The sequence below is a fragment of the Candoia aspera genome, chromosome 17 (genome assembly GCF_035149785.1).
Source record: "Candoia aspera isolate rCanAsp1 chromosome 17, rCanAsp1.hap2, whole genome shotgun sequence".
Classification (NCBI taxonomy): Eukaryota; Metazoa; Chordata; class Lepidosauria; order Squamata; family Boidae; genus Candoia; species Candoia aspera.
This window is the reverse complement of record NC_086169.1, coordinates 7,033,162-7,057,014: the sequence shown is the minus strand read 5'-3', so window position 1 is coordinate 7,057,014 and position 23,853 is coordinate 7,033,162. Positions and strand designations below refer to the sequence as shown.

The 23,853-nt window shown below is 48.7% G+C and overlaps 1 protein-coding gene across 1 annotated transcript in view; it reads right to left on the bottom strand.

The window, feature by feature from the left end:
* Positions 1–23,853, bottom strand: part of SPTBN2 (spectrin beta, non-erythrocytic 2) — a 66,932-nt gene that overhangs the window by 32,505 nt on the left and 10,574 nt on the right. Inside the window, 23 exon segments of the mRNA XM_063316839.1 lie at positions 921–1,028; positions 1,031–1,147; positions 1,149–1,324; positions 1,327–1,678; positions 2,479–2,620; positions 3,382–3,658; positions 3,661–3,708; positions 3,711–3,752; positions 3,755–3,888; positions 3,890–3,949; positions 3,951–4,105; positions 4,107–4,172; positions 4,174–4,247; positions 5,028–5,181; positions 6,112–6,414; positions 8,561–8,719; positions 9,477–9,594; positions 9,825–10,012; positions 10,227–10,339; positions 11,641–11,756; positions 12,754–12,834; positions 14,140–14,231; positions 14,960–15,133. Of these exon segments, the coding sequence (XP_063172909.1) occupies positions 921–1,028; positions 1,031–1,147; positions 1,149–1,324; positions 1,327–1,678; positions 2,479–2,620; positions 3,382–3,658; positions 3,661–3,708; positions 3,711–3,752; positions 3,755–3,888; positions 3,890–3,949; positions 3,951–4,105; positions 4,107–4,172; positions 4,174–4,247; positions 5,028–5,181; positions 6,112–6,414; positions 8,561–8,719; positions 9,477–9,594; positions 9,825–10,012; positions 10,227–10,339; positions 11,641–11,756; positions 12,754–12,834; positions 14,140–14,231; positions 14,960–15,133 (3,249 nt within the window).

Sequence of the window (23,853 nt, the reverse complement as noted above, 5' to 3'; positions counted from 1 at the left end):
GAGGAAGGAAGGGAAGGAGGAGGAAGAGAGTGAGGGAGGAAGACAAAGGGAGGGAGGAAGGGAAGGAGGGAGGAAGAGAGAGAGGGAGGGTGGGAGGGAGGAAGGGAAGGGAAGGAGGAGGAAGAGAGGGAGGGAGGAAGAGAAAGGGAGGGAGGAAGGGAAGGAGGGAGGAAGAGAGAGAGGAGGGTGGGAGGGAGGAAGGGAAGGGAAGGAGGGAGGAAGAGGAGGGAGGAAGACAGAAAGGAGGGAGGAAGGGAAGGAGGGAGGGAGGAAGAGAGAGAGGGAGGGTGGAGGGAGGAAGGGAAGGGAAGGGAAGGAGGGAGAAAGAGAGGGAGGGAGGAAGACAGAAAGGGAGGAAGGGAAGGAGGGAGGAAGAGAGAGCAGGGAGGGTGGGAGGGAGGAAGGAAGGGAAGGAGGGAGGAAGAGAGGGAGGGAGGGAAGGAGGGAGGGAAGGAGGGAGGAAGAGAGAGAGGGGAGGGTGGGAGGGAGGAAGGAAGGGAAGGAGGGAGAAGACAGAAAGGGAGGGAGGAAGGGAGGAGGGAAGGAGGAGGAAGAGAGAGGGAGGTGGGAGGGAGGGAAGGAGGAGGAAGGAAGAGAGGAGGGAGGAGACAGAAAGGAGGAAGGGAAGGAGGGAGAAGAGAGAGAGGGAGGGTGGGAGGAGGAACCGGGAAGGGAAGGGAGGATCGGAGGAGAGAGGGAGGGAGGAAGGGAAGGAGGGAAGGAGGAGAGAGAGAGAGGGAGGGTGGGAGGGAGAAAGGGAAGGGAAGGGGGAGAAGAGAGGGAGGGAGGAGACTCCAGTGTCGGAGGGACGGAGGAGGGGGGAGGTCACAAGAAAAGGTCACAACACACGCAAACAGCTGGTACTGGTGAAGTAGCTAACAAACGGTCAGCCCCCTCCGCCTGGCCAATCGCTGCTTCACCTGGTTGCTGAGCACCCCTTCCACTTGCTTGGTGTCCCTCAGGAAGATTCTGGAAGCCATAAGCCCGTGAAAGCAGCTGGTGCGGTTCTCCCACATCTGCCCGAGCTCGGTTCCAGCCCGGTGTCGAGGGCCTGCAGGCGCTGCTGAAGGAACATGTGCTGGGCGTCGGTGTGGCCCTGCGTCACTTCCTCTCCCATGGTCCGCAACCGCTGGTTAGTCGCCCTTGTAATGCTCCACCTCGTTCCGGATGGTCTCGTGTTGGCTCAGCAGCTGCTCCGCCTCCGGCAGGGTGGCCGGGACATCTTCCGAGGCGATGGCCGTCTGAGTGCGCAGCAGCCACGCCTGGAAGTCATCCAGGTCACGCAGGAAACCGTGAAGCTTGCTGGCTTCTCCCAGGGACTCTCGCGGCGCCGCATGGTCCCCCGCAGCTCGTCCCACGTCTCATCGATTTCGGAGAGCCGGCTGGAGATGGCAGCCACCTGTTCGGGGTGCTGGGCTGCCAGCCGGGCGGCCTCCTCATGCAGGTCCCTCACCTTGCCCTGGATGGCCTCCAGGTCCCGCTCCATCCCAGCCAGCTTGCGCTGCAGAGCCATCACCCCTGCCAGGTCGTTGCCCAAGCCTTGCGTAGACTCGATCACTTTGGTCTTCTCCCGCATCCACGCCTTGGTCTCGTTGCACTCCAAGTAGTAGTTCTGGATGCTGAGTGCGGAGGTTAATGCCTCCTTCTTCTGGCTAGCCAAGGCCTGGAACTGCTGCACCTGGGAGCAGGGATGGAGGAGGGACACCAGCTTCAGATTCTCTCGGCCCCAGCTTCCATCTGGGGTTCAATCAGGAGATGAGAGTCTAGGACAGCGTTTCTCAGCCTTGGCAGTTTTAAGATACGTGGACTTCAACCCCCAGGATTCCCCAGCCAGCCTGAAGTCCACGTATCTTAAAACTGCCAAGGCTTGAGAAACGCTGTCCTAGACTCTCATCTCCTGATGGAACCCCAGATGGAAGCTGGGGCCAGGGCTCTCCTTCCATTCCTTATGCGAATATGTCGGTTAGGTGCTCCCCAATCTTTGGGGGCTAATTTGGAACTTTAAGGACAGGTGGTGGGCACTCTCACAAAAGGGCAGCCACGATGGGCACGCCCAAATATAAAAATATTGATTGTCTGGCAAGCAAAGAGGTGACGATGCCCCAACACATCTTTTACTCTTCAGGATGTTTTTTACAGTCCTATCTTGATTTTTCTTTTTTCCTGGGCAGAAGAACAGGCAGCTACCGCCTCCACTCCCCATTTCTATTTTCTGAGAATGCTCAGGGATTCACACACAGCGGATGGGCTGTTTTGGAAACGCAGCAGCGGCTGAAAGCCGCAGCTTTGCTTTACAACGTGCCAGCTTCCCATTCATTTGTTTTAATTAAAACCCTTGACAACGTTTAAGGCAGGTGGGGCACGGAGCACTGTGCTAGAAGCTTTTGCTCCCTTGAAGTCGGCAGGAGATGATTCTGCCCACAAGGTGGTGGATCCCTTCCCTGTCCATCTCCTTCCTTCCCCTGCAGCTCTGGGCACTTACCTACTATTGAGTTGCTCCTGGGTGGCTTGGATGCTTCCCTTGTTCCTGTGATCAGTGCCCAAGAGCTGAATCGCAATCTCGTTCACTGCCGCGATGCGAGAGGCCAAGTTATTCATTTCTGGCTCCAGTGTCTCAAACCTGAGTCACCAAGAATCAAAGGAGAAGGGAACAGTGAGGAGACGTCTGCAGGCTTCCAGCCCTATGTAACTGCAGGAATAAAGGTCTTTCTGTTGGTTGGAACTACAGCGGGTTAGCTAGGCACTGCTGCCCAACCATGAACATAATTTGGGTTTTGTTTTTTAATTTTAAAATGGTCGTGAGAAAATAGAAAGTGGAAATAGCCAGGAGCAGGGCACCTGCTTTCCCTGCTGCAGGGCTAGGATGGAGCAGAATATAAAATCTGCGATTAATACTTCCTAAGGGTTCGGCACCAATCCCTGGCAGGTTGAGCAATGCGTAGGACACTTAGCTCTTGAACTCCCAAAGACGGTTAGGATCTTGTTCTCGTTTTGTTTTTAATTTGTCCACTTCTTTTATTGATTCTTTTTTTAGCTGGGCCTGTGTTATTCAGAACCCAAGTGCCGAGCAAAGTGGTAATCTATCCACCAACCTTCATTTCCCCAGAATGCTTCTGAACCAGCCTAGCAGCATTCTGGAAAAAAGGACACACTGCTGCCTACCACTCTGCACCACACGAGGCTCTTAAAGTAGGCGTGTTGTGGTTAAAAAACAAAGCCGTGTCCTCCCTCAAAATTCATCCTTGCCTGCGTACACACTTGTAGCCCGCTGCCCGCCACGCTCCCAAAACGTTAAATGCCGCCCGTGGCCAGCAGAAGGATGCGTACCACCACACAACTTCTTGGCTTGGAGGGCCAAGGGCGGCTCAGGGGCCCACCCACCTTTGCTGCACCACTTCAAGGTCTTCCAACTTCTCCGGCACGTCCATGGTTTCAATCCAGTACTCCCTCTCGCTGATCCACAGGCTGCAAGCGTCTGCCTCGCTGAACATCTTGTAAAGGTTAAGAGCGTCCTGCAGGGCCTGCTTGCGATGCTCCGCCAGACCCAGCAGCTCTTCGTAGCGTTGCTCCAGCGCAGGCAAGCGCCCATCCACTTCAGGAGAACGGGCAAGGCTGGCGGGCAAGCTCCGGGCCTGCTCGTGCAGGGCGTCCAGGGCAGCCGGTGGTTCTGGATCTCCTCCTCTACGTCCTTGTGCTTCTTCACCAGCTCTGGGTCGAGTATTCATCGTGGCCCATGTCAGAGCTGGACACCAGCGGAGAGTGTCGAGCAACCAGGCCTCCACGTCGTTGGCATCAGCCTGGAATTGGTAGAGGTTGGAGGCTTGGAGGAGACGCCGTTCTCGCTCACTTGACAAGGCCTCCAGTTGCTCCCACTGCTCCTCGATCTCTTGATCGCTCGGCCACCTCGGTAGCTCCAAAGTGACCCTCAGCCACCAGCTGGCGCCCTCGGCAATGCTCTGCTGCAAGGGCCGGCCCGGCCGGTCATCTCATCCCGGAAAGCGTTGTGCTTGCTGGTGAGGCGCAGCACGCTGGTCAAAGTCCTTGCCAAAGTCATCGAGGAGAGAATCTGGCTCTGCTCTCGGATCCAGGCCTCCTCCTCCCCCATGGTCCCAGAAGAACTTCCAGAGGCGGCGCGACTCCTCCAGCTTGGCACGCCGCTGGGCAGCCAACGGCCACCAGTTCCTGATAGCACCGCTCCAGCATTGCCACGCGCTCTTGCACAAGGTGGGGATCGCAGGGCTTGTACCCTGCAGGCACAGAAAACCGATCTTAGGGCTGGGTTCGCCTAACCAGGCCAGTAAAAGCCTAAGTTGCTGCATTCACCCAACATGCTGAGCTCTGCTTTCATTGCACAACCCTCAAACGGGTTACCTCACAACCAAGTTAAGAGTTCTGTGAACTCAGCCTAGGAGCCTGGAATTCAGAGATACAGAGAAACGAGGAGCCGGCCTTCTCAAACCAGGCTTGTTGGGATTACAACTCATCCATGGACAGAAGCCTTGGCAGTAAGAAATATTGAGAACTGAAGCCCTAAGGTATTTGTTGGCTGTAACTGCAAAGCTTGTTTTGGCAATACAGGTAGTCCTCGCTTAATGACCACAATTGGGACTGGAATTTCAGTGGATAAGCGAAGTGGTCATGAAATGAACCCGACCCGACTTTGTGGCCTTTTTGTGGCGGTCGTTAAGCAAATCACTGCAGGCATTAAGCAAACAATGTGGTCGTTAAGCGAATCACACAGTTCCCCATTGATTTTGTTTGCCAGAAGCCAGCTGGGAAGGTCAAAATGGCAATCACACGACCATGGGACACTACGATGGTCATAAGTGTGAAACAGTTGCCAAGCGCCCAAATCGTGATCATGTGACCGTGGGGATTGCTGTGACGGCCGTAAGTGTGAGGGACCGGTCGGAAGTTGGTCTTTTCAGCACCGCTGTAAGTCCAAACCGTCAGTAAACAAATGGTTGTTAAGCAAGGACCACCTGCATTCCCCTTAATTCCAATAGTTTTTGATTAAGGGTTAGCACCTTCTCCAGGAGTAGCAAAACGCTGAGCGGCAGCACTGATGGCTTTTACCCGTTCGGCCTGGACAGCAATGTCAGCTTCCACCAGAGCATGGATCTGAAGCAGGTCCTCAACCCCATGCAGGTGTTTCCCAAAGTCCTGGGACTGGAGGCGGCCCTGCAAGAAAACGCTTAGGTGGGTGAGAGAACGTCTCTTTTTCTTCATATATATTATGCATCTCTACGCCCATTTTCAGAAGACTTCCTGTTTCTCTTGTATGTTTGGCTTTCCTACTCAGGCTGGTGGAGGGCAGCAGGAAAGGCAGTCCCAAGAAAAGTCACCTTTAGGGAGGACCTCCCTGGCCAAGGGTGTCTTTGCATATACTGTCTCCTTATCAATTTATCTCCATCGATCCCCCGTACCTGTGCCTAACTTCCAAATTACTATGTTTTAATGAAAAGCTTAATTATTTTTTTTTTAATTTAAAAACTGGTCTCCATCTTGCTCGGGCTCACCCTTCTTGTACGGCGTTCTCCTGAGATTTCAGATGGGAATGCAAAAATCTCAAGAGGCTGCTATTCTCTCACAAAAGAGAACGCAAGGTCTGGCGGGAGGCTGAGGTTCGGCAGCCTCATTAAATTTCCACCGTATATCGGCGAACCCGAGCTGGATCGAATTGAACAAACGCGTTCCTGTCTGTTTCGGTGGTTTCTGTATCCAGAGTCAAAATGGTTGATACTGTTCCTCAAGCACCATTCCATCCTTCCATCCAGCCTTTCTCAACCTTCTGGCCCTGGAGGCACCCTTGAAATATTTTTCAGGGCTCGGGGAACCCCTGCCCATTCAGGCTCAAACAGAGGCCAGAGGTCACAAAATTATATTCGTTTCATGTTTAGGCCTGTGAATATACATTAAAAGTGTTCTTAAACTCACAATAAAGAATGAAACTTACCTCTTTAATGCGAAGTTGCCTGAATTTGAAATAAATTTTTAAACAAACCACGATCCCCCTGGGAACCCCCAGGGCCCTCTCGCGGAACCCGAGGGTGCCACGCAACCCTGGCGGAGAAACCCCGCTTCAACCATGCCACCCTCTGGCCGGCTCACCTTCATTTCTTCCAACCAATCCATGAGGTAGGTCAAGTCCTGGAACATCTTCTGGAGCTCAAAATGGAGCAGCAGGCGCTCACGACGCGCAGCCACCAGCTCCCGGAGATAATCCCAGAGCCGCACCACGTTGTTCTTGCGCGCCAGCACCCGCTTGATGTCGTGGTAGCCCTCTGCCTCCAGCTCGTCTGCCACTGCATTCACGGCGGTCACACGCTCATCGTAGGCCACAATATCTGTCTCGATGGCTTCGTGTTTGCGTACGGCCGCCTCGACGGCTGAAATGTCTGAGCCAAAGTTATCCTGCAGGTTGTGGCGGGGTGGGGGGGGGAGAGAAATGGGGCATCATCATTCAGGGGAGGTATTTTCTGTCTGCCCGCATCAGACTGAAGCAAGAAGAGAGACCAACAGTCAGGGTCCTACGTGAGGGATAAATGGCAGATGGGAACTGTAACGATTGCCTATTCAAAACCACCATCAGACTCACACAGGGCTTTCACGGATATCTGATTTAATAATGAACAGTATGCAGGATCACAAGCAAAGCTGAGAACAGTAAAAGCGTGGGATGTCTGCCAATAAATCCCCAAGGAACTCCACATCCCTCCCCCCAAAGTCAGTGCAATTCCATGCCCGCAGGTGCCCCTAATGGTTCCCGCCGGTCTGCGGGAAACGTCCTGGACAGGGCGAGCTAACCCAAACATGCATTCTTCATTCTTCCCTCCTCGCATTGCAGCCTGGCACAAGGAACAGGAGCAGCCCCCTCCTGTACAGCAACTCGTCTCAGCCCCATGGCATGGGAACCCGTTACCATGTTTTTCAGGAACACTGGAACAGGGACCATGACAGGAGCTGGCAAAACTGCTTGGTGTGATTGTTAAATTAAAACGACACTCCACGCCTACAAACAAGGCTGATGTGCTTTCTGGCCCCCAGATGACAAAGCATCCCAAGGCTCAGCCAAGGGATTTTGCTGCAAAGGACATTTATTTATTTATTTTTCAAATTTCACTGCCGCCCATCTCCCCCAAAAGAGGGACTCTGGGCAGTTTACAATAAAATTAATACTATAATAATCAATGATTAAAATCCTATAAAAATAAAGCAATTTACAGATATGAAATACCATATAAATAAATATAATATCCAAGAGGCTATAAAAATTCTAATCTGGTGGGAGGGGCTCTAAGGTGCGAGCCACCCCCACGGATGGCTACCCACCTTCCCGCCCCACGCGAGATGGCAGAACCAAGTCTTCAGGGCCCTCCTAAAGGTCGGAAGTGAAGGGGCCTGCCTCACCTCTGGGGGCAAGATGTTCCAAAGGGCGGGGGCCACTGCAGAGAAGGCCCGCCTCCTGGACCCCGCCAGATGGAATTATCTTGCAGACGGGGTCCACAACATGCCTTCCCTGCATGATCGGGTGGGATGGGTCGATGTAACGGGGGCGAGACAGTCCCTCAGGTAGCCTGGCCCCATGCCATGTAGGGCTTTAAAGGTGATAACCAAGACCTTGGATTGGACCCGGAAGCTCGCTCAGTAAGTGAGTTAAATGTGCCGATCTAGGGGCACCCAATGCAGCTCGCTCAGTGAGTGAGTTATATGTGCCAATCTAGGGGCACCAAAAATAGCCCACGCGGCTGCATTCTGGACCAGCTGAAGCTTCCAGATACTCTTCAAGGGTAGTCCCATGTAGAGCGCATTGCAGTAGTTTGACATGATGGCAACTCTCTCCGTTCCATACCCAGAAGCAGGTGAGACACGCAATATAATTTCACTTCAGGACTGGCCACAGAGTAAGACCAGGGAGTCAGCTGCCAAGCACCTGTGGACGCCAGGGCATGGGTGACCCCGTGAAAAGCTTCTGTGGCTTTCCCAATTTGAAGAGAAATCGACCTTTTTAATTGAAAGGAATGGCCAACGTCTTGTGAGACTGCTGTAACTTTTTAACTTCTTTTTTTTTATAAGAATTCTTATTAAGTTTAGGGCTTAACAAAAACTACCAGAAAGAAAAAAACTACAAAAAGAAAAAAAAAGAAAAGGTGAAAAAACAGAAGGAAAAGAATTTTAAGGATTACATAGGAAGCAACTTCCGACTTACAACAAGAATGTATAGCAGTTTCCATAATGAATCCCTGACTCTATATCCAACCAAAATCACATTATTTCTATAAATCAATCCATCAGCACACCTATGGAACTTTTTAACTTCTGAGCATTCTTGTATAAAACGAGGTGCAGCGGCCACCGCAATCTCTATCCTGGCACTAGAAGCGACGTCTTGGCATTAAGATGCCCACAGCTGTCTCCCTCTGCCCAGCGGTAAAAACTGCACCAAGGAGGGGTGAATTCTGTCCACTTGGAATTAATCGATGGATGCAAAGTGGTATTCGGAGCCTGTGAGATCTCAGTTCGCACCCAGGTGATGTCTCCACCTGCGCTGGGGACTGACCTGGGAGACAAGGCGCTGGTTTTCACTCAGCCAGGTTTCGCGCATGGCCGCTTTGCGATCGAAGCGAGCGGTCAGCTGCTCCAGCTTCTCCTGTCGGATCAATTCATTGCGCAGCGCCAGCTCACGCTCATGCTCGGCCTTTTCCAGACGCTCCCAACCCTGCAGAGAATTTGGTAGAGGAAAAAAATAATGGAACCAAGAGCTGTTGCAGGGGGTGAAGAGGAGAGATCAAGGCTTCAGAGCTCCATGCGCATATCACAACAGCATCTCGGGGACGAGGAACGCTCGACATACGCTCAGAAGCCCTGTCATTTCCAAAACCAGGTTAAAATTATAGCCTTCTGCCCCAGCACTGGAAACAAGTCTTGGCCTTAACTATAACCCAGATTTCAAAATGAGTGGATTAGTCTATTAATCATTAATCATGATTTGCTGATCGCTTCCACTGGAATCTAGAAACACTGGCTCCACTTGGCCCCGATTATTTTAGGGTTTTTTTGGAACATTCCCCTACTATTAATATTTGTTTTGTTCATTTGCTTAATGCGCAACTATCCTCCTTAAATGAAAATCAAGGTGGCAGTTTCTGAAAATAGGGGAATCAATGCATCGGAATCGGTTGTGATTTACTCTCTGCTGACTGGCCCAATGTTTTTCTGTCTAGAAGAGGCAAAATAAGGCAAGATGGATAAATAAAAGAGGCTCACAGTTCGTATTAAGTTGTAAAGGATGGTTTACAGACTCCCATGGCTGGGTTCACTAACTTTACCAAGCAAAACCACATCGTGGTTTATAGCCCAAAGCGCAAATGCGGCCAGAGTCTGATGGGCTGAATGAGGAATACAGAACTCCCAGTGATCTCCCAGGGAACTCCCTCCCATCACAACATGTGCTCTTCCCAAATGGACTGTCTCACCTTGTTGATGTCAGAAATCAGTCTTCCCTCTCGTGGTATGTAAACTTTCTGATTATTGGCTCTCATTTTACTCTGGATGGTGAAGAGCAGAACTTCAAGGTTCCCCTTCTCAGTGAACCTAAGCGTGAAACGAATGGGGGAAAGAGGAGAGCCCAGTATAACTGTTAACTGAAAAACAGCTAAGGCACAAAAATACACCTTTTTAAACGCCGGCAGCCGCTTACCACAGGGCCTCTCCCTCTCACGGCACGAGCCCCCACAGGATTTAGGAAAATCATCGTATTTCTGACCAGCCCCACAGGAGCCAGAGCACAGATCTGCACGTCCAGAAGGCCTGTCAAAACTTACTTGGGTGGTTTCTCCACAGTGCGGTAAGTATTGAAAGCCTGCAGCTGGTTCTGCACTCCGCTCAGGCAGTTGGCCAGCTTCCGATCATTCAAGGTCAAGATGGTCTGCTCAATCCACTGCAGAAGGTCGGAGGCAAGTGTCTCGTACTTCTCTATGAGCTTGTCAGCTTCAATGGCATGGTCCAGGACCTGGCCCCAAAACCTGAGTTATCCAGTTGCTTTGGGAAGACCTTGAGAAGATGTTCTTCACCTTCTTTAGAAGGTGTACACCTAGTCTTCGAAGAGCCGCATTGGCTGCTTAACCCACCAACAGGCAAAATGATGTGGGCTTGCAGCTCTCTCTCATTTCCCCACCCCTCAGCACGGTGGACATATATTCAGTTTCTCAGCCCTCCTTTGGTACCTTTCCAATCCGTTTCCCTTCCACAGCCAAGGCCTTCATCTTAGAGAAATAGTGGTAGTAGGTGGCCACATAAGTGATGATGGACTTCTCATCAGGTTGGTCCACGTTCACGTCTGGTGGGAAGCCAAGAAGAAAAGAGGTGGCAAGAGGGAGACAGAGAGTAATACTGCTTTCCTTCCATTTCCACCCAAGCGCCATGGTCTGTGTTGGATGGAAGGCAGAAGCAGCTTTAAAGACCTGCCACCCAGCTGCTGAACCTTTCTCACAGGACCATGATGGCCTTTCTATTTATTTGCATGAAAAAGCCTGCAAACTGCACCCTCAAATTTCTTTTTGAGATGGGATGTCCAGAGTTGAGCATAGGAATCCTGAACTTCCAGGCATACAGTCAGAGTCCAATTCCTGGCCTTTCCAGGTATGGCTGGGCCTCCTTTTCTCAACCCCTGGACAGCTAGTGGAAAAAGAGCCGTTCCTAATGGTTCGGAGAGGAGCTTTAGTCAATGCTTTGCTCGCAGAAAACCCTAGGTGCAGTTTCCAAATGCAGCTGGGAGCAAAGCTTCCTGTCTGAATCCCTGCAGAGGGGTGTCGAATACTGACCAGGTGAACCACATATCTGACTCAACAGATAACAGTTTCCCACAAATCCTGGCTGGCTGAGCTCAGCACTGCTTTCCCTGAGTGCAGGCCACTCTCCAGGGTTTGAAAAAGCATAAAAACCTAAATTTATTTTCTAGCTTCTGCTAGAAAACAAGCTGTTGGATCAGCCCTCCGGAAGGAGATGTGAGGGAAGACCAGCATCTTTCAAACTGTGATCCTGAGCAGTATCACATTGGATCTGGGGCTCTTCCCCCCACCGGGATCTGCCTCCTCTGCAAAACCAGATAATCAGTGCAGAGCGAGTTCCCTACTTAGTTTGCAAAATTGGCCATTGACCCCCCATAGGTCAACCAAAACACACTAGACCAGTGTTTCTCAACCTGGGCAACCTTAAGATGTGTGGACTTCAACTCCCAGAATTCCCCAGCCAGTTGTAGCCCACACATCTTGAAGTTGCCCAGGTTGAGAAACACTGCATGAGATCCTACAAAGTAGACATGGAGCTTGAAGCTTTTCTGAGATCTTCCACCAGAAGTCCTATCATCCCAAGCTGCTGCCCCACCTGGCTGGGGCAGATGGACCTCAAAGACCAGATAGATATGGAGGGAAACAACTTTCCTTGACCTTTCTCTGGGCACATATATTCAATTTTACTTGCTTTCTTCCTGTGCTGCCTGTATCACAACTAGCCGCCTCTTAATGCTGGACCTATTTGCTCTAGAATAGGACTCTACCACCACCCACAGGCAGCAGAGACCAACCCAAAGAAAAGAGAGGGGGAGGAAAAGGAATCTAACTTGCTCCTCACTGGACCCACCTTCAGGATCCAAAAGTTTGGTGAGGCCCAGCTCTTTTTCAGCCACGTTGAAGGCATTCTGGAGATTGTAATGCGCGTTACATTTCTTCAAGGTATCAATGTCTATCAGATCTGGCCTGTTGAGGACACCAAGATGGAAACACACACACGCAAAACTGGAAGGAATGACTTTCTAGATCAGAACCACAAATCCAAAAATACCCAAGCAGAGCCTTCCCAAATTCCTGCCCTCACAATTGCCTCTGAGCATAGTTGTTTCAAAAGCTGCGGTGGGCCACCAGCTTTCACAACTGCATGTGTCCCATGGGGAAATTTAGGTTTTTTTCCCCTCTCAAATCTGTCATTTGATGACTAAAATATCCTGCATTAAAAAAACAAAACAAAACTAGGGGGTAAGTAAGTACACCACACCGTCTGCTACTTAAATTAGCATTTATTTAGTGCGAAAACACTAAAACGTCAGAGACATTTTAGTCTTGCAACTATGCATCATGGTCAAGACCAGCCATGGAAATAGGAGGGAACAGAAGCAACTGGACACAGATGGCAGGGCAAGGCAGAACCCGTTCTTCAGAAGACTGACAGAAAAGGTGCAAAATCTGGGGTTGCTCATTTGCAGGATCTCTGAGAAATTTAGTCTCTCTCTCTTCTTCCTTTTTAAAACAAGTTTCTAGCAGGAAGTTTATGGCAAATGCCTAACAGGATCTTCTCCGTACGAGAAGATTTCAAATATGGCTTCACATACGGTTTGCAGTTTGGCATATTCTAATGCAGTGTTTCTCAACCTTGGCCACTTTAAGATGCGTGGACTTCAACTCCCAGAATTCCCCAGCCAGCTGGGGAATTCTGGGAGTTGAAGTCCACGCATCTTAAAGTGGCCAAGGTTGAGAAACACAGTTCTCGTCTATTTAATCTTCCTATCCAACCATGTTAAGTACTAGCACAGGTGCTGTTACAAAGGTACGCTGTGAGAAGTCCAGAGGCCACTCAAGAGAAAGAGCCATGGAAGGCCCACGCAATAGGTTTGGAAGGCTTCATTTTGAGATAAGGGATTTATATTAGCATCTAAAACCAGACAATCAAGACCAGCCTATCAGTATTACTACAACTGACCTGTGTTTGTGGACAATTGCGTTGAAAGCCAGGCCATCCCTCCAGCTGGTGGTAAAGTTGTGGACATTCACATTTGGGTACCTGTAAGGGATCAGCAGAGATGCCCCTCCTTACTCACTTTTGTTTCATTTCTGCCAAAAACATAAATCTCTCCACTAAGGCAGCGTTTCCTTACATGGGCCACTCAGTTCATCAAAGGTTCTGAAGAGCATCCCATAAGCCAGGAGACAACATAGCAAATGTGACTCCCAGATCCCCAGGGCTCAAGATTAAATATAAAGTGTTTACAGTCTGTAAGCTGCCCAGAGTCCCCCTGTGTGGGGGGAGATGGGCGGTGATAAAATTTGATAAATAAATAAATACATAGTATATAAAAATATGCTATATATTTATTATATAGTACATTTTTATACACTATGTATTACTGTAAATAAATCTATAGTAAATAAAGAGTCATTTTTTAAAAAAAAAGTCAGCCAAGGTCTTGGGACATCACCAAAAGGCTTTGCTGATTTGACCTGAGAACTTGCAAAATCTGGTGGCCAATGGAACATATATATTTAAAAGCATACATATTTATGTGGATAGACAAACACACACACACACACACACACACACAGATAGCTGTACTAGAGAGCATCTGCAATACACCTGCAGATTCCCAGTAATTCCTAAGGTTCAGGGCACATCATTAACAAATATAAACCGGAAAACCCAAGCTTAAGTTGTGTTTTACGGATTCATAAGTAGTATCCTAGGGTGCCAGTTTGGTGTCGTGGTTGAGGCACCAGGCTAGAAACCGGGAAATGGAGAGTTCTAGTCCCACTTGAGGCACGAAGCCAGCTGGCTGACCTTGGGCCAGTCACTTCCTCTCAGCCCTAGGAAGGAGGCAATGGCAAACCCCTTCTGAAAAACCTTGCCAAGAAAACTGCAGGGACTTGTCCAGGCAGTCTCCGAGAATCGGACACGATTGAACGGATTAAAAAAAATGTTCTTACACCAGCGTCCCCCAACGTGGGATTTCTGGACTGTAATTTTCAGAATTCTCCAATTAGCACAGCCACTGCTAAGAACTCTGACAAGTTAAATCCACACAGCTTAAGGAAGACAGGTCATGTAAAAAAAAACAAACCAGCTCCAACACTAAGGTGCCTTAAGTAGGCTCAGCAAAATTGCTTAGGAGTATTTCCCAGACTTTCTGGCACATAGAGAGGGCCTTTCTCTACACCTCTCCATTTTCTGCCACTGGATCCCTTTCTTCCTTCTCTGGCTTCCTGCACCACTAATTCTTGATAGTGTTAACAAGCAAGAGAGAAGAATCCAGGTTGAGGGGTAGCCAGGAAGCAGGGAATCCCCTCGCACGCATCATCCTGTTTATTCCCTCACCCAGCTGTTTTCATCTGGCACCACAGCAGCAGAGCATCCTTTGCTGACTTTTTCTCCTTATTATCCTCAGTCTCCACACTGATATCTTGGATCTATGGGAAAAGGTCGAAAAAGAACCTCCGTTAATCAGAGTCAGACATAGTCAAGCTTGACCGTGTGTATCTTTTTTTTTGCCTTTAAAGTAGCAATTATTAAAACCTGCACCCATCCAATTAAAATGCCACGCCAAGCAAAAATAAAGAAGCATCCTAAAGCTTGCTTAACATGTGCAAATCCAGGAAATTTGACAGCCCTGATGCTGCTCATGTGCTATTTTGCACAATTTATTACAAAGGGAGGGCAACAATGATAGATCTCCTCCCTTGATGTATAACTGCTTAAAAAGATTCTTCTGCCTCCCTACATCAAAGAGTTGGAAGGGATCTTAGATCATCTAGTCCAACTATTTTCTAGGTGGTAGTCTCTCATAAGCTGGCAACATACTTCCTCCTGGCAGCTGGCTTGAACCTTCTTCCTTGTTGTTTTAACTCACGGTTAAAACTGAGCTGGCTCCTGCCTTCTGGAGCAACAGAAAATCAATCCACTCCCTTCAGATATTTCAAAACTATTTCCCCTTAGTCATTTTTCTCATCTGCTCAACACACCCTGATCATTTAACTATTCCTCCATCATAAGGACTAGAAACTTGATTTTGAAATGGAAGCGGAAAAAGAATCTCTGTTTCGCTCTTTGGTTTCTATTCTCACTGCACTATGTCCACAGCGGCACGGCAGCCGTAGGAGGAGAAAGCAGTGAAGGGGGAAGAGTCTGGAAAACATACCTGGAAACGGAGGATGATTGTCCAGATGAGGCCCAGCGTGAGTCGGTGGTTGCCATCTACAATATCGTGGGAGCCCATGTTTTCCAAGTGGACACGCTGCTCCTTTAGAAACTGGAGGGCTTTGTCGACATTCTCCAGGCAGTGTATCCTCATCCGGCCCTTGGTGGGTTTGGGCTGAAGAGAAGAAAAAGCAGGCTATAATTTCCCCTGAGCACAGGCCGAAAGCCTTCTGTATTCCACTGAGCTTGTTTATATTCCTGGGAAAGTCTCTTCCAAGTCAAGAATTCCTAGAGCAGTGTTTCTCAACCTCAGCAGCTTTAAGATGTGTGGGCCTCAACTCCCAGAATTCCCCAGCCAGCATGGCTGGCTGGGGAATTCTGGGAGTTGAAGCCCACACATCTTAAAGCTGCTGAGGTTGAGAAACGCTGTCCTAGAGGGATAGCCATGCCAGCCTTTTCTAGCAAAAACGAAGACAGTATTCCCACAACTTGCTTAACAAGGCCAGTCAGCTGTTGCCTTTGCGCAACACACTAATCTTAGCTACTATTATCCTGGCAAGCCTAACCCATTTCGATCCGTTCACGATATTGTGTGAATCCAGCAGTGATCAGCCCCAATCCTGCAGCACCCGAAAGACTAATGACGGTATCACACTTCACTTTATAAGACGCACGAAGCATTATCTCATGGGGGTTCGATATACGTAACTTCTGACCGTAACAGGCTGGCCCCTAATTAATTGTACCGTATTGCTGCTCATTGCTGCAGTCCTACCGCTGAAGTCAGGGACGGAAGCTGCCCAGCGCCAGTTGTGAGTCTGAGTGGCATATAAGCAATAACATTATAAATTAGTACATAGAGTGAGAACTTCAGGCCACAGCCATTCACAAAAGAGGCATGAGACAGTATTTTGCATACTGATTAAGACATCCAGGCCTCTTCGCAGGACAAGCTTAACTGGGTCAAGGAGGAGTTGATGTATTGTGCAAACAAGGCAGGCAGGCAGGCATCCCTTGGAGCTCCAAAGTGCTTCCCTAGACATTTTGTCTCTGTGCATTTCCCTTCCCTTCCTGCTGTTAAAGAGAGGGGGGGGGGGAAATGAACAGAAGGGGCTGAGTTTTGCCCACTGAGGCCTATTCTCATCAGGCCACCACAGACGGTTGTTTGTTTCTTTTCTCCTTTTGCAGGAGATTTTTCTTTCTTCCCTACGCACAGGTAAGCGCCTGAGTCCACCGGCCCTCCTCTTTGACCCATTCCCTACTTCCGAATACCGCTTTGCAATCCAGCCGGGTTGCACCAGCCAGGAAGCCGGTTTAACTGGCCGCCGCACCGCCTTCTTCCTTACAGTAGAGCCCAGACAGAGCTGCCGGAAGAGTTTGGCTTGCCTGTCACTGAGGTTTAAAAGCCCCAAGGGAGGGGTGGATAGGACAAGCCCTCCCAGCAGAAGAATTCCTTCCCCGTTTGCAAACCAAAGACACACAGTTGAATGGAATGGAGCAGGAAGTGGATGGAAAGTGGGCCGTTCCCACGCAAATGTGGTGAGTTGGGAAGAGACGTGCGTGGGCTTGGTCTCTGGAGACTGTGGAAAGAGGTTCCACCACCTTCCACAAATGTGCTTGCAACATCTTGGTTTGCTTAAAAATGTCAAGGGAAGGAAACCGTGAATTTCATCTTCTGGAAGCTAAATAGGGAAGGCGGTAATCCCCAACTGCTCTGATCTTCTCCTTTCTGCATGGCCTCCAATGGAATCAAATGGGTACGGCAACCGTCCACCCAGCTTTGGGCTTCTTAACTCTTTTTTGAGCGCTTCCAATTGGTAGCACAACCAATAGGAAAATACCGTCCGGCTATCCCAGCCTTTAAAAACACACTGGCAGGCCCCCCTCGCCAGGTAGAAAAATTTACTAAATTTTTTAAAAAACAGTCCACATCTCACAGGATTGCCACAGCTTGCAAAAATTCAGCCTTCTCCTGTCAGTTCAATATTGATATTTTATTTCCAGCCATTAAATCATCACCATCATCATCCTGCATTTAAGGCCATTAGATTCGTTTGTGCAGTGGCACCTGATACCTAAACAGGCTAAGGTGTGAGTTGTTCCATGTTTCCCTCCTTGCCAGAATTTTTGCACGGCGGGGAGGGGGGGGGGGAGAAAGCAGGCCAAGTAGAACAAGGCAGAGGCTTACAAATGGGAAGTCCTCTGGAATTGGTCCCCCCGCTCCCCAAAGCTCCCTGTTTGAGGCAGGAGATTGCAAGACAGAAAGGGTCGCCGCTCTGTTTACTGTTAAAACACCCTGATAAAAAATGCAAAACAAGAGGATAAACAGATGGCCAGTTTAGAATATGCCCTGGGTGAGACTTCCATGAATGCATCCCACCCAGGAAGTGTACATGAAAGATGGGAAACCAAAGTGGGATTTGTAGGGGAGATGCTGTCATGGAAGGCTGCAAGAACGATTCCTCTTCAGCTTCAGGAATGATTGCTCCTCCTAAAAAGCCAGCAAATTCGATTTTGAGCCACCTCCTCTGTGCATCAGATGGGGTTCGCATATGGAATTAAGGCACACATTAAGTAAAGTTTGGGGAATAAGTAATGAAAGACTGGGTTCGCACCACAGGCAAAGCCAAAACTGAACTATCACACGGTGCCTTAGAGGGTTGAGTGAATCTAGTTTATGCCTCACCCACTACAGCCAGGAAGCTTCAATCCACAGGCTAAATTCGGCCTGCTAGGGCCTCTCTTGGGGTCCTTTCCTGAAGCCACTTCTCCTGGCTAAGAACCCGTATCTGCCTTGGGGTTTTCCAAGAGGGGAATGGAGCCACCTTGAAATAATAGACCCAAATCTCCACTCATCCCTATCCATGACCGGGTGGGGTGGTGGTGGTGGAAGGGGGCTTCCACTACAAGGCATTGAGACCTTCAGTTGGCACTACCTGTTTTTTTTTTTTAATTGTATGGCATAGCAGTTTCGGTGTTCATGCTGCTTTTTCTTGCTGGGAAATCCTTGTGAGGTCCAGCAGCCAGATGTGTAGACTATTTAGCCGTGACAAGTCACGTTGCCCGGGGTGCGCCATGAGGAGGCTGGTCTATGTTGCACCAAGTTGGGCTGAGAGAGAGCGACAGGCCCAAGGTCACCTGCCGGCTTTCATGCCTAAGGTGGGACTAGAACTCCCAGACTCCTGGTTTCTAGCCCAGCACCTTAACCACTAGACCAAACTGGCTTTCCACTTACCAGTTGAATTCACCCAACACAACAAATCTTAAATCTAGGATAACAAAGCACAAGGCTTAATTAACACAGTTACAGGATCGATCTATTTTACTGATCCTCACTTTCTACTGAAGTACAAAGTATTCCAATGGATTGGCTTTACATAACCCGCTAAGCCCTACACTGACAAAAAAAAAAAAGAAGACTAGCCAAGCATTGCTGTATTGCAGGAATACAGCCACTAGGTTTTCACCCCACTGCCGGTGCATTGCACAAAAATCACCAATATGTATGTGAGCAAGGGGTGCATGGAAAGTGTGTGTAAATGGAATTTGGGAGGGGAACAGGGATGGCCCCACCTGCTGTTGGCATGTAGCCCTTCCAGGCATTGAAGTTACAAGCCTGGTCTCTATCACCATCATCTACTACCAAGTTTAGAGTTATAAAATTCTACAGGGAGTAAAGGCACATGGGAAGAGGAGACATTTCAAGCACTCAGGGAATTGAGATTCAAAGTCTTCCAGAAGCTAGATGGCTTTGCTGGGTGTCCTTACTTCATCCGACAGCCATTCAGGACATTCAAAAAGAAAGACGTCTTTCTGCAGTTAGCCGGGGAGCTCACAGCCACCAGATGCGGCAATGGCCATGGTTTAAAATCTCCTTTAAGCTAAGCTTGACCCCTGTCCGATTTCAAGCGCACGCCCGTTTAGTCTTCTTGACAATGAGGCCAAAGGGGTTTTGCTACTGCTTTCTGGTTTTTTTCCACTTCCCAGTCTGGCTCAGAAGTCTTTAAAAAGGCTCCCACACGTTCACGGACGTCAGCCATTGTTCTTCATGAAGGCAATTACGTATTACAACAGGGAAGAAACAGGGAAGCAGCAAGTGGGAACGAACTGTGGTGTTTGGGGCTATTGTTTTTTTTTTGTTTTTAGTTTTCTAAACGCTGTGGTAAACCTAGTTGAAACAGGATTCCACCTGGACCATTGCTCTGCTTTACCAAAATTCTTAAGATGCTGTCATCCATGTTCTCACCCCAAAGGGTGAGAGCCAGTTTGGTCTAGTGGCTAAGGTGCTGGGCTAGGAACCAGGAGACGGAGAGTTCTAGTCCCGCCTTAGGCATGAAAGCCGGCTGGGTGACCTTGGGCCAGTCCCTCTCTCTCAGCCCAAGAGCCAATCAGGTGTGGTAGGAGAGTTCTAGCCCCGCCTTAGGCACCAAAGCCAGCTGGGTGACCTTGGGCCAGTCCCCCTCTCTCAGCCCAACTCGGTGCAACGTAGACCAGCCTCCTCATGGCGCAACCTGGGCAACGTGACTTGTCACGGCTAAATAGTCTACACATCTGGCTGCTGGACCTCACAAGGATTTCCCAGCAAGAAACAGCAGCATGAACACCAAACTCCTATGCCATGCGATTAAAAAAAAAAAACAACCCAAAGAGTGTTCTCAACTCCACTCCATACTTCGTTTCTTACCTAATGTGCTTTGCACCTGCCGCTTGATCCTTGGGTTGGAGCCTTTCTTAATCTTGCACACTACCTAGCAATTTGTAAGCACTTTGTACATCACTGTCACCCAGTTTGATGGCTTGCTTTTGGCCAATCTTTTCTGCTCAAGGCAGAACTACATGCTGTACAAGCAAAGCCTACTTTCCAAACAAATGTCTGCTGTTTAAACCAGGTATAAAGGCAAGGGAAAGATTAAGCCAGCTTTGCAAAGAAGCCACCATCAATCGTTACACCTTACCTGCAAAGAAATTCTTTAGGCTGTTAACAGGAGGGACAACTATATTCACACACTAGCCACAAAATTCTTTTATTTGAGGCCAACCAATTTTATAAAGGAGGGCCTTTACTGGCTGATTTAAAAAATCGACTTCCTAGTAAATGGGTTCAAGGACGGAGAAAGGGAATTCTCTTCTGCCTTTCCATTGTGTTTCAGGGGCTAGCTGCGGACTTGACAGACATCAACAAACACGGAAACCAGGTAGGTTGCAAGACAGCTGCTGGCTCACCTCCTTGGAATTCCTGATCTCCTTTGGTGATCAGTTGAACTATTAACCAAGATTGGTTAACCACATCTGTACTGCAGAATTGCATAATTTCACATTAATACAAGGGAAAGCCTAGGCACCTTCACCAAAAAGCTTCCCCTGAGGATCACTGGTTTCCCCCAAAATGGAATATTGGGAAGGCCTGGATGAGGGTTGCAATAATCCTTATCCCCTTATTCCCTTCCCTAGTAAGGGAATAATTAGGCAATTCTGCCCACTTTACCCCAGTCCTTTCTAGCAGTACAGCCCCTGGCAACCACTCCAGTCCTTCACCCACCCCAACCCTGAGTGGCTGAAGTGCGGAATAGCAAGAGGAATATGGGCTCCGGCATTTATGAAAAAGATACATTGCATGCAATCATTATCACTAAGTTTCCCAAGATGGCATGTGAAGCTCCAATGTGCTCACAGATATCACCCTCTGTGCTTTCCTTCCATTGGGGCTGTTTCCTTAAAAATAATCATTTTTAAAAAGAGGAAGCTGACACGCTGCTAAGCAAAGGAGCAAACTCCCACAAGTTTCTTAGAAAATAAAAATGAGGGGGGTGGGGTTGCAGCTGAATGTTTAATTCCCACCTGCCTCTAAACAGACAAAAAATAGAAAGGGGTATGTACAAGGGAGCTTTCTGAAGGGGGAAACGTTGCATTCTGGTACGTGGCAGCCATTTTGTGAGAGTGCCCATAAAATTACTCTGTGTTCCAATGCCCCCATCTGTTCAAAGATATGTCCAAATAACTATTAACTTTAGTTATTTAATGCCCCAAGAACAAGTCCCTGCCCGAAGAAATATGTAACCGTTCCATCTTGCAGTTTTAAGCATATAGCTATGGTTAAGTAGTCCTCACTTAACAACCATTCATTTAGTGACAGTTCAGACTTACAACAGTGTTGAAAAAACAACTTATGACCAGTTCTCATACTTATGACCGTCGCAGCGTCCTAGTGGTCATGATTTGAGTGCTTGGCAACAGGTTCACATTTATGACCATAGCAACGTCCCATGGTCACGTGATCTCCATTTTCGACTGTCCCGGCTAGCTTCCAGCAAGCAAAATCAACGGGGAACCACATGGTTCACTTAACAACCATGTGGTTCGCTTAACATCCACAGTGATTCGCTTAAAAAGGGTCGTAAAATCAGTTGAAATTCACTTAATGACCCCTTCATTTAGCTACTGAAATTCTGGTCCCCATTGCGGTTGTTAAGTGAGGACTACCTGTAAATAGGCATTGCAGCAGACCCCATTCCTGGGGAATGCAAGTACATATATGGTAGAGTCTGGTCCACAAAAAGAAATATTCATTCATATATATATATATATATAGAGAGAGAGAGAGAGAGTACATGGTCTGCAAATCTTTTCTTAGAGGAAGGAGAGAGAATAATTTAAGTGTCTAGTACAGGATAAGGGACGTTCACATCTAAAGAGATCAGCCATCAAATGAGGCCAACTGTTTCTAGTTTTAAAGGTGCTGGGAGGTGTCATCTCTCACATCAGTGATCTCCTTTCTTCATTCGATGCCTTTCAGCATGTTTCCAAGGCAACTCAAATCATTTCAGCGGAGTGTATTTTCTAAGCAAATACATATATTTAAATGGCCACCTGTCTTAAGTACATAACTCCAGGCAATTAACGAACGGGCTCACATGAAAGAAAAACCAGGTAAAATCCCTATAACCAAAACAGAAGTTATAGTTTAAGGCGACCGAATAAGGCGCTGCGCAGCAAGCTCACCATGCAAACACACGTCTGTTGGGCTTCTCTAACATCCTGACCCTCATGCCCGGAGAAAAACCCAGATTTTGACGGCTCCTCGAATCTCTTTGATTCAGGTGAGAGCGAGCCAAACACCAGCAAACAAAGGGAAATAAACGCCCACGGAAACTGTAAATAAATGAAACGAAGGAATGGCGTGTATACTGCCTTCGCCGGGTCCGTTTTGCATGCCAGCCCGCCAACAAGGAAAGTGGACCCAACGCAGTCAGAGAGGACCCTACTGAAACCTGCCAAGCTGCCAGGCAGGGTGTAGGTCGCTGCCTGCCAAGAGGGAAACTGGAAATTCTGCCTTGCTCGGGCTGGAACAGGCTGTTCCCCTCCTGGCTGCAAAAAGAGCCACCGCACGGGGTTCTGGGAAACAGATGTTTGGCTTTCCCACCCAGGTGGGTGGTGTCTGAGGCTGGCTTCGAGAAGATGAGAGAGATGTGGCAACCGACGAGGAGGAAACCCGCCTAGCCTTTTCTAAGCCCGGCCTCAGCTGGGCACGTTGGAACAGCCAACTCCCAGGATTCCTAACCAGCATGGCACTTTTTGAGCTGGTAGATGTCCCGCCACAGATGGGGAAAGGGTGGCTTCCTGCTGACCATTTCCAGATCCAATCGAAGCGAGTATTCGTAGCTCAGGGTTGAACTGGGGAGTCCGTGGCGCTCTCTTGAGCCTTGTTGTTTCCTTGCAGACGTTTCGTTGCCAGACTAGGCAACATCTTCAGTTGCCAACATCTTCAGCTGCCTCCTCCCACCTGTACATCTGGCACTGAAGATGTTGCCTAGCCTGGCAATGAGACGTCTGCAAGGAAACAACAAGGCTCAGCGAGCACCACGGACTCCACATTTCCAGCTCACTCCATCACCTGTTATTTTCTTAGCAAAGAACAATTATGCCACCTTTCCATCCAAGGTACAGCCAGAAATAATCCAGACACATTTGTGCCTCGCACGGGTTGGGTTTCGTGGGCACGCCCGCTTTGAGGCCTTGGAAATTTCGCCAGTGCCTGGGATTATCAGGTAAAATAATCTTATCTGATAATAAGATCAAGGGAAGACCTTTCTAACAAGCCCTGCCTAGAGAGTCCCTTTGCTTTCCAAAGATCCACCCTTCATTGTCACGTATGTCTGCAAGAAGCCACCAGCTCAGAACACTGGGAAGTATGTTCACACGGCAAATGCCCATTAACCGGATTCATCTATCTCCACGGTAGGAGTTGGCTTCACTCTCTCCTAACACTGAGAAATCTTCAAGAAGGAATGAAAGCTCCAAGAAGCTTCCTCCCACGCTTTGAAGAGGCGACAAGGGGTTGGAATGGGATGTAAACCTCATTGAAGTCCAGCATCTCAACCACCACACTACATTGACTCTAAAGCACTACACTTGAGGAGATCTAGCCCAGGGTTTCTCAACCAGGGTTGCATGGAACCCTTGGGTTCCACGAGAGGTCCCTAGAGGTTCCCTAGGAGATCACGATGTATTTAAAAAATTATTTCAAATTCGGGCAACTTCACATTGAGAGGTAAGTTTCCTTCTTTATTTTTAGTTTAAGAACACTGTTCGTGCATATATACAGGCGTACCCATGAAACAAATATAATAATTTTGTGATTTCCCGCCTATATTGGAGCCTGAATGGGCAGGGGCTCCCCGAGGCCTGAAAAATATTTCAAGGGCTCCTCCAGGGTCAAAAAGTTGAGAAAGGCTGATCTAGAAGGCATGCCGAAAAAAGACGTCTTTCGTTTACTTTTATCTCGACCCAGACCTGGAAACATAACTGACCAGAGATAATTTTTTTTTAAAAAATTTCTCTCTCCATACAACTGAACCACTGGATCCTACTTTAGATTCATGCTCACAGTTCCCATAA